The sequence below is a fragment of the Pimephales promelas genome, chromosome 8 (genome assembly GCF_988280905.1).
Source record: "Pimephales promelas chromosome 8, fPimPro1.hap1.1, whole genome shotgun sequence".
NCBI lineage: Eukaryota > Metazoa > Chordata > Actinopteri > Cypriniformes > Leuciscidae > Pimephales > Pimephales promelas.
The window spans coordinates 6,349,363-6,363,109 of record NC_142776.1 but is presented as its reverse complement, the minus strand read 5'-3'; the positions used below and the strand labels follow the sequence as shown (position 1 = coordinate 6,363,109).

The following is a 13,747-nucleotide window of genomic DNA, read 5'->3' as shown; positions in this document are numbered from 1 at the left end:
AATACACTTAAATGCACAGAATTTGTACTTAAAGTATTTTTTTAGAATATATTTTAGTACAATTATTTTAAAGTTTGTTAAAAGATGTATTGTGAAAATAGGTAAAACAAGATGCTAATAAGATAGGCTTACTCCCCCCTAGTGAAAAACTTTAATTTAGGTTACTTCTAATATTTTGGAGGCAACCAATCAATGACAGAAAAATTAAACACACAAATTTGTTTTCCGCCAAAAATATCACTAAACGTAGTCACATAACGTTACGTTACATGACAGATTATTCTAAAAGGCACGATATCCTCTTAGTGTTGGTGTGTAGGCGCTCACCTGCGGTTTACCCTCACGGGTTTTACCTCTTTGTCTTTGTGTGACATTAAATTTCACATTTAACACGATAATGATATAAAATGAATGTATCTACAGTACATTCGTTGTGATTTTTTTAAATGGAAAACGCATAATATTTAGTTCTGAATAGCAACTACGCTTCTGTGATTCGTCCATGTAATGTTTACTAAATGAGGGATCGATTGATTTTGCCTAGCTCGATTGTGCTGTAGTGATTAAAGTGCCTGCCTGCTCTCTCTTGTTCCTGTTAGAGAAACCTCGCCACTTTAAGGTAATTTTAACCATTATCTGCTTCAACATTTTGTTTTCAATATAGTTAGCTACGTGTAGCCGAATAGGTCAGAGGCTGTGGCTTTGCACACTATAAAAATTTGTTTCGACTTGCAGTCCCTGATCAATAATCAGCTCGTGCTAGCTGCATGTGCGCGTGTATTGTGTTTAAATGGTTTGTTTTTGGTTTATCGTAAGCACACTGCATTGCAATAATGACTCCAGTCGTGATTAAAATAAATGATTCTGAGCAAATGTATCCAGTATATTTGAAAACGTGACTATGGAAACGAGAGAATTCAGGAAACCAAGGCAATGGTGCCTTGTCAGTGTCATAGAATGTAAACATCACGAAAAGATCACCATGGTAGCCATAGTTCCCGCTTAAATGCAATAGTTGATATTGTAAAACCATAATAAATAAATGTAAATGCTGTTTATAAGGACAATCCAGAAGATTTTTGTTGTTTTGGTTTATAAGGTATTTTAATTACATTGATGGTTAATGCATACAAATATATTTACTGATGTAATGTTATTAATGTAATACTTTTTATTGTAGTAATAGCTGTAGTTATTATTGCATTTTGGTAAGAACTGTTATTTCTTACCAATGCAATTTTCAGCTATGAAAATTATTTGTTTTTTTTTTTGTTTTGTTTTTTTTTTTTTGTTTTTTTTAGATATGTTGCATTCTTAAAAAAGATAAGTCTAAATGTATAATCTGCTTTTCTCTACAAGTGCCAGGGAGGGATTCCAGCCATGGAGAAGACAGCATCGGACACGGCAAAGAAGACAACCACTGCTACCTTTTCCAAAGAGTGTCTGGAACCAGTCTTGAATAAAGACTTGGATGACTCTGATTGTAAGTAACGCCAAGATACATGCATTTTGCCAAGATTTTTGCCAGATTGCTTAAAGACAAAGCCAGTCAATCTGTAGATATTGGGCATAAGTTGTAGTGTATGATGATCACATAGTCTGATTTATTTATTATGATTCCATATTTTTGCTCTATCCATTTACAAAGTTGTCAAGTGTATGATGCCTAATATTTTAAAATCTGTTCAGATTTGAAAAGTCGTGTAATGTATTTCAGCCTTAACTCTAAAAAATTGACAGTTTAAGATGTATTCTTTCAAGTGATAGTTGACCCAAAAATAAAATGCTGTCTGTATTTACACTTATGTCATTCTAAAACTGTCAGGAACTTTTTTTGTTGGGTGATCAGCATTGATTGTTTTATCAGTCTCACCAGGATTATTTTTAGATTTTTGCAGCCTAAAATGAAGAGAATTAGAATTAGCAGCAGCTTTTCTCAAATTTCGGCGATACTTGTGCATTTTTTGTGCAGTGGAAACTCGCCAATAATCATGATGCACTTATGTAATTGGTGTTAGTGACTGTAAGAGTAGAATTACCTGTAAATATATATGTGTGTAATTACTGAAATTCTATGCAGTGGTGACACTAGCATAAACATGCTCATATTTTTGCTTTACTGAAAACACACAAACATACAGTTTGCACATTGTCACTGAATCAGTAAGTATAATGCATATTCAGTCCAATAATAAATGTACTTGTTTATTGCTGAAATCAGGCATTATGGGACTAGCAAATACTCACCCCAATATACAGTACATTATATTCCTCATCACATATTGTGGTTTAATAGTATCATTAACTTCTTGAAACTTTCAACTTTCACTAATTTCATTTTTAGGGAGCTTTTTATTTAATGCAGAGTTGGCTTGATTTTGCATTACATTCTGTGATCGCAAAATCTTCAAATCCTGGAGGGACTGTTGTATTTATGTCACAGTCAAAGAAACAATCAGGAAAACTGGACAAAACATTCTGTCAAATATTAGTTTATATTCCATTCTGGTGTCATGACATTGTTTATTCGATCTCACTTTTTTACAGTAGGCATCCATAGTTGTGAGTTTTGTGGGAGCAATTTTGAATCCAGACGAGGTCTCTCCAGTCATGCCCGGTATCATCTGAGGCAGCTGGGAGTGTCTGTGTCCGACAGCAGTGGAGCTCCTATAGACCTTCTGTGCCAGCTGATGAAAGAAAGAGGCGGAACTCTACCCAAGCTCAAAAAACAAGCCAGCCCTGTTAAAAAATACACACCCCAGTCCCACAAACTGAAAAAGGACACTGGACCCAGATTAAAGATTAAAATATCCAACCTTGTAAAGAAAAAATATGCTCTTTCCTCATCTTCCCCCTCTGCTGTCAAAGGATCAGCAGCTTCTGGTCACTCTTCTTCGCCTTTTGCTGTAGGGAAGCCTCATAAAGCATCTTCAAAGAAGATTTTGGTGTCCACTCCATCTTCAGCCTTGTCTTCTCTCAAGGCTGTTGAACCCAGGCTCATTGATGGCATCCCACCTACCTCCCTCTCACTGGCCTCAGCCAAGCCCCTCTGGGCCCCTCAGGAAACAGACGCTCCTCTCAATTTAAGTAAGTAACAGTATTAAAAATGTATTGGTATGTGCATGGAAGTGGGATCCATTTAAAAAAAAAAAATTTTACAACTCACTGAAGCAAGCTAGTTAAAGGGATACTTCACCTCTGAAAAGATGAATGTGTATATAAAAAAGGTCATTTATGTAGAAGAAATTTTGAATTTGAAGCTTTCTAGACTGAGAAAAGCCAGAAAATGTATTTTTGGCTTATGTGGATGAAAGACAACAACTCTCAGAATGCACTTGCTTCACTGCCTTAGGATGCCGCAGTAGTTAAACAACAAGTCTAGGCTACTAGTGAGTCTCCGCAATGAGTCTGCCTGAAAATGTCAGGGTTCCAGACTGCAACCATTTTTTGAGAATGTGCGAGTTAAAATTTGATGTGGTCGCATATGTGCGAGTGGACGCTCGCGCAAGAGAACGCCGTTGTATCAGCTGCTGCAGTCCGTAACTTATGTTCAAAATGAACGAGTAGGCTACATCATGAATCCATTTTCCAAACCGTGATTTTATCCCGGGGTCGACTCGGATGACCCCGGCTGAACGGAGTTGCCAAGTGCCTGCTTGACTCGCCATAGATATTAATGGAGAGAAGTAGCTCCGGCTACAGTGTTCTTCCGCAAGACACGTGCAGTTTATTTATTGACGAACGTAGACGTCACGCGCATTGCACACTGATGGTGGAACGCGCCAATTACGAATGAACAAATTAAGGCATATAAAAATTAAAATGTCTCACGAAACAGTGCGCCCCTTCCTACGTCTTTTCGCCGGTTAGATGAGAGTAATCGCTCGACAGAGGAAAAGGAAATTATTATAAAATGCAGAAGGTATGAGTGTGAGATTTCTGATTTTTGTTACAACTATAAACTTTGATAACGAAAAATCTGTATTAGCTTATTATAATACTCTAATCTTTTAAAATGGAATGCATATATTTAAGTGTTTAATGATTTTTAAAAGATAGAAAGATGATGCTGATAGAAAGATGATGATAGATAGACAGATAGACACTGAAGATTATGATTCAAATGTAAATGGATAGATTGTATATAATACAAATGTAAAATGCTTAAAATTGCAGATTAAAATTACTGTCCAAAATCCATGAAAATCCTGAAATTTGGCAATGATAATTAATATAGTACAGGTATTTATGCTGCAACCCAGAAAGCCTTTACTAGCTTTGGTCCATTAAAACCACTATTCATCAGCATGCATGCAAAAAAAAAAAAAGGTGCGACCAAATCAAATGCTGGTGCGAGTGCGACCAACTGAGAAAGTTGGTAGCACCAGTTCAACCACTGGAAAAGTTAGCCTGGAGCCCTGAATGTGTTTCGAGATCGTCCAGGATTCGGCTTTTGCGTTCGACAGTCGCCATTCATCATGTTTACTGTGGCGAGCAGGATGAGGCTAGGGCCGCGGGAGAACAACGTGAGGCGCGGTGGCGTGATTACCGATGAGCGACACCTGTGAGACGCACCGGTCTTGTATCTCTCAAATCACTTGTTTAGTGTTCATGTAAACACTACATTCAGATTCACCAGTCGGAATGATTTCAGTTAGATTGCAACAAAAGCTTGACATGTAAACAATGAATGGCGACTGCAGAAAGCAAAAGCTGAATCCCGGACATCGACGGCTGTACATGTCTGGGACAAAGAGTATGGTAACCCCTACTACTCGGCTTTCTCCACAGAACAAGAGCCTGCTAGCTTAGCTTCCAAAAAAAGATGGCTGACACTATGTGTACATTCTGTGAGTGAGATTCCACCCTCTATGGGCGGGTTGAGAACATGCGGCAGACCAGACTACTAACTGTAGTCTTTAGCCTCTGGCCAAAAAATCCTCCAATGATGCAAATGATGTCATTATGCATCATTGGAGGATTTTTTTTCAGACAATAAATACCTAAATCTCTCGTCTCAGGGGTATATGAGGGTGGAAAGCATGGTAATTCGAAAATATTACAGTTTTATATTTAATATTTTATTATATTTTTATATTTAAATATTATTATATTATTAGTTTTCTACTAATACAAAGCTTAATGCTAAATCTTCTTGCAGTGTTCCTTTAATCTGATGAAGCAATCCTTGCATACAAAATCAATTTTGACATGTTCTGTGCTTTTTCACCAGCAACTATGATAAACAATTCCGCTGCGAGGGATGACGTCCACGTGTGTGAATTATGTGGAGCCTGGTACGAGACCCGTAAAGGTCTCTCCAGTCACGCGCGGGCCCACCTGCGGCAGTTTGGTGTGAATTTGGAGTCTAAAGGTGCTCCCATTGAGATGCTCCATAAAATTATTCAGAGCGAGGAATTCCAGGAAAAGGCCAGTGCTGGGCAGCTGGAAGAGTCAGACTTTGAGGATCACACTTCACCCTCCTCCGCTCCTTCCACCTCATCATCCATCAGCAAAAACCCCTCTCTTACCCCTCTATCGTTTAAAGGACTAACATCCATTCGTCTAACACCTCCCCCGATCAAAAAAAAGACATCTCCTGATGTTTCAGAGAACTTGGCCCTCAGCAAGAAAGCAGATTTTAAATCCCCTCCTTCAGCCAAAAAGAAGAAGATTTCATTAGATGTTTCAGGGAACATGCCCCAAACAGAATTGAAATCACCTCCCTCAAAGAAAAAGAAGAAAATTTCTTCAAATGTTCCAGGGATCTTTCTCCTCATTGGTAAAGAAGAATTGAAATCTCCGCCAACCAAAAAACAGAAGATATCTGCAGATGTTTCAGAGGCTTTACCTCTCATTGAGAAAACAGAATTGATATCACCTCCCTCAGCGAAGAAGCAGAAGATTTCTCCAGAAGATTCGGCGGGCTTGCCGCTTGACAAAGAAGCTGTATTTAAATCACCCTCTCGAGGTAAGAATATAAATTGTTTTCATTTTTTTTATTTTGTGTTTTTATTTTTTCATCAAATAAATGCAGCCTTGGTGAGCATAAAGTCTTACCAACCCTAAACTTTTAAACGGTAATGCAGTTGATGCACAGTTAACCTTAAGCTTCTTCTCAAGAGGGCATTAAGACATGATTTTACATCCAATAACCAACAAACCATTTGTTTTTATGTTTGTGACCTCTGTCTTTAATACCAAATATGCACATTGAGTTATGTTACAAAGAACATACTTTGCTCTCTATTCCTCTTTCTTACCCTCAAGGCGAGTCATCTAAAGGTGTAGCCTGTGAATTCTGTCCCGAGAAGTTTAAGAAGAGTCAGAGCTTGGCCAGTCACGCCCGCTATCACCTGCGCCAGCTGGGCATCACCGAGTGGTCCGTAAACGGGTCTCCCATAGCCACTCTGCGAGAGGTGATGGCCCAACGTGGTAGTTCTGCTGGATCTCTCAGTTCCCTTGGGCCTCCCTCGCTGACCCCACCGGTATCCCCCTCTGTACCTCCCTCTGCGCCCCCTCTCCTCTCATTCCCTAAACCCATCACCCAGTCTTCCTCTCCTCCTGTTCCTCACAAAGTTCCAAAGGCCAAGAAAGGCTCCAGGACTGTGTTCCCAAAACCAAAGGACGAACCTGTGGAAGTTGATATCTCTATCATCGAATCTCCAAAGCCACAAAGCGCACTCACCACCCCTTTAACACCTCCAACTGACTCCAACACCTTTAGATCATCCATGATCGGTGCGTAAAAACTACAGTGCATGTATTATTTTCCTTCTATTTATTTCAACCTTAAACCTTGTAGATTTTTCCATCCTTAAGACATAGTCACACTAGACTACAACTATACAGTCAATTCCCTTTTACTACAAGCCTGCAGCTTTAAAGTTTGAATTCTTGTAATTCAGCAAAGAGATATTCATGCCATGACGAAACATTCTTCTGTTGGCCACATGTCTTTACCTGATTCTAATTTGCAAGTCAGAGTTCACCAAACTTGAACTTTCAAATGCAGTGAAATTTGCATGATTTTGCATTTCCTGTTTCCTGTATTCACATGTGCATAAATGGAAGTCAAGTGAGCAAACGTTATAGTGTGACCACCCCTTTAGGTGTGCCATTAATTTTAGGATTAAAAGTATAAATTTAGTAAATTAATAGATAATAATTACATAATTGTACAATTTCCATTTGAATTCAGATTTTTTATTTTTTTTGCCTTGTCTGCTTTCCTCAGCTCCTAAGCCTGAAAACCTAGAGCCCAAACAGTTTATATGCTGCGACTACTGTGGCGAGATGTTTGATACTCGTAAAGCCCTGTCCTGTCACGCACGTGGTCACTTACGACAGATGGGAGCAAGGTGGTCGCTGAAAGTCCCGCCCATAGAGGCCCTGTATGAGCTCATGAAGAGGAAGGACTCTGAACGGGCATCCCTAATCAAACCGGAACCTGATTCAGGGACGGCAGTGCAGTTGAAAAAAACTGAATCCTCACCTCGCACTTTTACTCTATCACCTGTGGAAAAAGAGAAACCTGCCTCAGACGACACAACTACAGGTACGCTGAACCAAGAATTATTTGTCTCTTAGTAACTAACATTACAACCTCCCAAAAACTGCTCATAGACACCTATCCAACTTGTAAACGTAATCAAAGGGTATGTTCAAAAGAGTATTCTATTTTTAATCAAGGTGGCATATATATAGTATTATAAGTACATTAGTATTTCATTCTAAATATTAAGTTCCTAAGGACAAATTGACCAAAGCTGACTCTATCCAGACATTATTCTGGATGGTAATGCAATGTCTACTTTCATGTCTTGTGTTCTCCACTCTCTTCCCTTTCTGCTGTAGGCTGTGATGCCACCTGTGAACTCTGTGGTTTTGATTTTGAGAATCGCAAGGCACTGGCCAGTCACGCAAGAGCCCACTTAAGGCAGCAGGGAGTGGATTGGAAGGTCATCGGCTCTCCTATTGAGACCCTGAAGGCCTGGATGAAGAGTGAGCCAGGGAAGGTAGCAGAGCTCCACAAAAGCTACTTGAGGGGGGACTTGCCTTTTGTTAAGAAGGTATGTCCAGGTTGAATTGTTGCCTAAGTAACTAGAATGATGTTTTTTATCTTTTAAGCATAAACTCACTAAAGTTTGTTAGATTTACACTTAAAACATAGATATATTCCCCCAAAAAACAAATCTTAATATCTTATGCGGTTTTTCCTCTCAAGTAAAATTAAACTTAATTTTTAATACAAATATTTTAATGGAAAATAAGACAAAAATACTTATTTATTTGTCTTTTACAGTATTTTTGTTCCTTCTTAAAGGAGTAGTTCACTTTTTAAAAAAACTTTTGCTGATAATTTACTCACCCCCATGTCATCCAAGATATCCATGTCATTCTTTCTTCAGTCGAAATGAAATTAAGGTTTTTGATGAAAACAATTCCAGGATTTTCTCCATACAATGGACTTCATTGGGAACCAAACGGTTCAAGGTCCAAATGAGAGTTTCAGTGCAGCTTCAAAGAGCTTTAAACAACACCAGACGATGAATAAGGGTCTTATCAAGCGAAATGATCGGTCATTTAAAAAAAAAAAATAACAGTTGAAGTTTTATAAGCACAAATGCTCGCCTTGCTCTGTTCTGTGATGCGCATTCGTGACTCTCCTGTCCAAACTCATTCATCAAAATGAAAGAATCTTTTTTTGAGTCAATTGGTGATTCAACTTACAAAATGAACGAATTGACTCGAAAAAAGATTCGTTCATTTTGATGAACGCGTTCGAACAGGAGAGTCACGAACGCGCATCACAGAACAGAGCAAGGTGAGCATTTGAGCTTATAAAACTTAAACTTTGTTGTTGTTTTTTTAAATGAGCAATCGTTTCACTTGATATGACCCTTATTCATCATCTGGTGTCGTTTAAAGCCCTTTGAAGCTGCACTGAAACTCTCATTTGGACCTTGAACCGTTTGGTTCCCAAAGAAGTCCTGGAATGTTTTCATCAAAAACCAAACAGAAATTTATTTTCGACTGCAGAAAGAAAGACATGGATATCTTGGATGACATGGGGGTGAGTAAATTATCAGCAAAAGTTTTTTTAAAAGTGAACTCCTCCTTTAAGATTTGCATGAACACAAAGTCGTCAGCATCTTGGGTTATCTTTGCTATTCACAAATTGTCTCTCTGTCTTCCTCTGGTGTAGAGCTTCAAAAGATCCTCCACTCCGTACTCTTCCTCAGACTCTGAGTCTGTCCGTCTTGCTTCTCAAAAGAGTTCATCAGCAACTCGAGACTCTGCTGGTCAGCCACAGGTATACCAGATTTTCAAAACAACAGTGGCAACAGCTAGAGATGGCAAAGCAGGAATGAGCCATCCCTCCTCCACACACAAGAAACGTCCTTCATCAAATGAACGTTCCTCAGACAGCCTATTCCAGACTCCCAAGGCACGCAGGGAACTGAATGTTCGTTTTCCTCGAGGTTGGGAAATGTGTATTTCTTGCTCATACTAGAGCTCCAAATTATGTATTAGTGCAGTAGGAAAAATTATTATTCATTGTGATAATCACTGTGCTTATTTTAGGCTGTGAACGGCGTCCTCCAAAGCATTTATCCCACTCTGAGAGTGGATCCAGGGAAACTGAATCTTCAAAGCCCTCTCGGGCTGGAAACATTCCATCCTTGGTGCCTAGACCACCTGAGACCAGCTTAGTAAAGCTGGTTGGGAAGGTGTACTCCCTCAAGTGCAGGTGAGTTGAAAACACAAATCAATTTGTTCTGAAAACGTGGTGGTTTTGCTGTCTTGGAGTGGAGAAGAGCTGTGTGCTTACTAGGGCTGTCGCGGTAACCGCAATATTGTAGTACCGCGCTTCTGACAAGTCAACCGCAGAGGATTGCACGTAACCGCAGCAACCGCGATATTCACGTTTTTTTTTTTTATAAGGCTATACCCTTCTTGTTTTGAACTTAATGCATGTGTATTGAATGTTAAACAAGTTCATAACGATAACAAGACTGTTTATCATGGTGATGTGTAGCCTACAGGCTTCACATAGACAGTGAATGAAAGAGATCGGCAGAGCGCGTCACGCGCTGCGCGTGCAATTACCTGCGTCTGTCTTTGAAGTCGTGAAAAGCTTGTCGTGTCAAAGGGAAGCGAAAAATTTGTCGAATCATCATTTTAACGTTCTCTTCACGGGTATTTTCCCATAAATCCGCGTCAGCAGCAGCTCTGGTCAGCATCCCACAACACAAGGAAGCCGAAATAAAATCAGTGAGTCACGCATTGAATCAATGGGTCTCTAATAAGTGAAGCATCAGCTTCAGCATTGCTGCTCCGCTGAGCCTTGAAAAGTTGAATCTCAAAGTTAAAAATAAATAACATCTTGTTGAATCAGCTTTTTAAACGTGTTCGTTGAATGAACGGTTCAATGACTCGCTCAAAGTCCGTTGTCATAACAATATGCGCGCTGAGTGAAAGTCTTTCAATGCGCATACTGTAGACGCTGTTTAGTTTCGGTTACATTGGTTACTGAAAATGTCCTCGTTTTTGTCCACATCGTAAACATTATTTATATAGCAACAAAAACATATAATTAATTAAATAAATAAATAAATAAATGGCGGTAATACCGCATATCGCGCTATTGAGCCACTCAACATTACCGCAAGGGAAATTCCATAACCGCGACAGCCCTAGTGCTTACAAAGAAGCAGGTTTGAGTGGTTCATCATGACCTGATCCCATTCTCCCTCTGTCTCCCTCCACGACTATTAAAGTGCCCCTATTATGCTGTTTATAAACCCTTCCTTCCTGAGAGCCTACTCTGCTTTGATTGGTTAGATGGCCCCGTCTGTTGTTAATGGCCTACTGCTCACAGCGTGTATCAGAAACGAAATGCCCATTACCATATCTTAATTTCAGCTCTGGAGGCTTCCTCAGCACTTGATTCACAGTGATACGAACTATAATGATGGCGTCTATTTTATAGCATCAATTCAAGGCCGAGTCTGTTAAAGAAACTTTGGAAGAAGTAGCTGATCAACCCGAACCACGTTTGCAAGCACGACTTGAGCGAGACATTTTTTTTTAGTGGTAGAGGTTGTTAGTGGGGAGCCGATGAAGACCATAGGCTGGTGTTACGCAAATTTGTTACATACCTATGAAGGTTTGTGAATGAAGTAAGACTAGAATAACTCGTTTCAGGCAGTTCAGAATTGACACTTTCTTTTGGGAGACAATGTACAGTACAAATTAAAGCCTGTATAGAGTGCCAAAGTTACGACGTCACTCTGTAGGCCAAAACGCGGAAGTGAGTTAGCATTTTAGCATTACGGTTCCCTCGCTCTAAAGCCTATGGGATTTTTGAATGGGTTTTTGCTAAATCGCCTGAAATAAGGTCTCTGGTGAACAGAGCCTCTTAATATTTTCACGTTTTGATCTATGACATAGAACACACAGTTATATCCTGCTTGTGTTTTTTTAACCTTTATTGTGTCTGATTGTGTTTTTTAAAATCTTTATATAGGCTTCAAAATGTATAAAATTTGGATTAACTTGTAAAGATTATCTTGCTAGACAAAACGTGTAAGGGTCACAACCCTTTCTTGAACACAGATCTTATTTTTTGCGATTTTCCAAAAGTCTATGGGGAAAATGCATTTCTTTTCGACCGAGGGAACCCATGCGCCGCTAGCTTCCGGGTTGTCCTACAAAGTGACATCATCACTTCAGCACTCTATTTGGACACTGGTATTGCACTTAATTTTTTTTATGTGATAATTATCTTGTTTTGTAGAAAATGTAAGTATCTATTTTAGTTTCTTAAGGCCAGTGCCAAATAAAAACAAGATGGCCTTTAAAGGCATACTCCACTTTTTTTGGAAATAGGCTCATAGGAAATAGGAGTTTTACCGTTTTCGAATCCCTTCAGCCGATTTTTTTTTTATATTTAGAAGAATATCAGTAACCAGACAGTTTCTGGTCTCATTGACTTCCATTGTAGGAAAAAAATATTCTATGGAAGTCAATGAGACCAGAAACTGTCTTGTTACTGATATTCTTCTAAATATCAGAAAATCGGCTGAGGGGATTCGAAAACGGTAAAACTCAACAGTTTAACTCTGGGGGAGTGGTAAAATGAGTCTATTTCCAAAAAAGTGGAGTATCCCTTTAAACACAATTAAAACAAACAAATCTTCGTCCTTTTAAAAAGTTTAAAGGAGTGCTTGTAGTCATGGTGCATGAAGATTTTGAATTTAACCTGCATTACGTCCCATCAATAGTTGTCTCACTCATTGTCGTTAAATGCTTATAAATACACTATTAAAACAATAAGTGTTCTTCTCTAAATTATTTTATAGGTTCTGTGAGGAGGTTTTCCAAGGGCCACTGTCCATACAGGAAGATTGGGTCATGCACCTACAGCAACACATCCTGAAGCTTAAGAAGGATTCGGCCTCCACCTCATCACCTCAGCCTCCTCTCAGTCATACCGAAGCGCCGCTTCTCATCGGCCCTCAGGCAGTCTAGATACTCTTTCTGCTGTGGTCTTTATTTTCATCGTTTTGAAATTCTGCAATCACACTACACTGACTCTTTTATTACAAATATTGCTCTATTACCAGGACCTTAACTGCCAACTGTGATGATTTTATTTTTTATATTTAGATGACGATTTTTGCAAGACACTACTGAAAAGATAATGACCACAGCGTTTCTTACATGTCAAAGTGTTTTCCAGATGGGATGTTTTGAATGTATTGTACTTTTTATTGTATTTCGATAATGTGTTAACACATTTTGTTTTCTTGATTAACAAGATTTCAAACCGGTTTTAAACTGATCTTAAAGTTTCCAATAGTACTTAATGTGTTAAGTTTTAAAAAATGTTTTGTGAAAGAAACAGTGTAGACCACTTTTGGTCATTGAAATGAAGTTGTTGTTCTTACCTTTTAATATAGTATTTTGAAAATGACTTCTCGCACGTGTGAACTATCAGATTTTTCGATGCCAAAAAAACCTGAAGATTTCATACATATGTATTATGTGTTTTTGTTTTATTTTATTTTTGTCAAATTTAAGCAGAAACCAGTACTAAAGAAAAGCCAGGCCATGTCATTTCAGCATTAAATGAGACTTTGATATGTCTTTATGTTAATATGTTTTTATAACTGTATTTTTGATTATCAGTTTTTTTCCATATCTTCCATAGTACCTGTTAAAATAGTCAACTGTGTGATTCTATTACTTGTCTTTGTAAAGCTCTGTGCCAGTGTCTGGTTGGAGTAAATGGTGTTTTATACTCCAACAGCATGCTATTAAGTACCTTTCCAATAATGTGTGTGGAAATTGCATATTTCCATATACATTGTTTCTTGTGTGATATAGGTTCTGTTTCACCATTTTCTTAGTCAGGCTTTGCAAGTTTTTAAATCAATTGAAATGGTTAATGACAAGCTTAGTCCTTGCTTAATAATTTGGTAAAATACAGTATTGAAGCTTTTTATACCTGCATTTGATTAATAACAAATTAATAAAGACACGTTGAATTCATTTACTGCTTTGTGGGTCATTTGCAGTCTATTTCAGTTCATGTTCGTCATGAGCTACTGACTCCTCTGCATAAACAATTCAGCATCATAGAAGTAGCCTATTATATTTTGTATCTGAGACATAAAAGATGGTGATATTCCCAGAGCTACCTTTCCTTTCCATTTTTTCATGGCTTTTTTTCACTCGT

At 38.5% G+C, this 13,747-nt stretch overlaps 1 protein-coding gene across 1 annotated transcript; it reads left to right on the top strand.

The window, feature by feature from the left end:
- The first annotated feature begins 490 nt into the window (after positions 1-490).
- wiza (WIZ zinc finger a) lies at positions 491-13,560 on the top strand. The gene is made up of 10 exons (XM_039663807.2): positions 491-619; positions 1,360-1,483; positions 2,548-3,087; positions 5,234-5,971; positions 6,271-6,741; positions 7,238-7,558; positions 7,858-8,072; positions 9,209-9,485; positions 9,589-9,754; positions 12,369-13,560. The coding sequence occupies exons 2-10, from the start codon at positions 1,381-1,383 to the stop codon at positions 12,535-12,537; spliced, it is 3,000 nt and encodes a 999-aa protein (XP_039519741.2). The 5' UTR covers positions 491-619; positions 1,360-1,380; the 3' UTR covers positions 12,538-13,560.
- Positions 13,561-13,747: the final 187 nt, after the last annotated feature.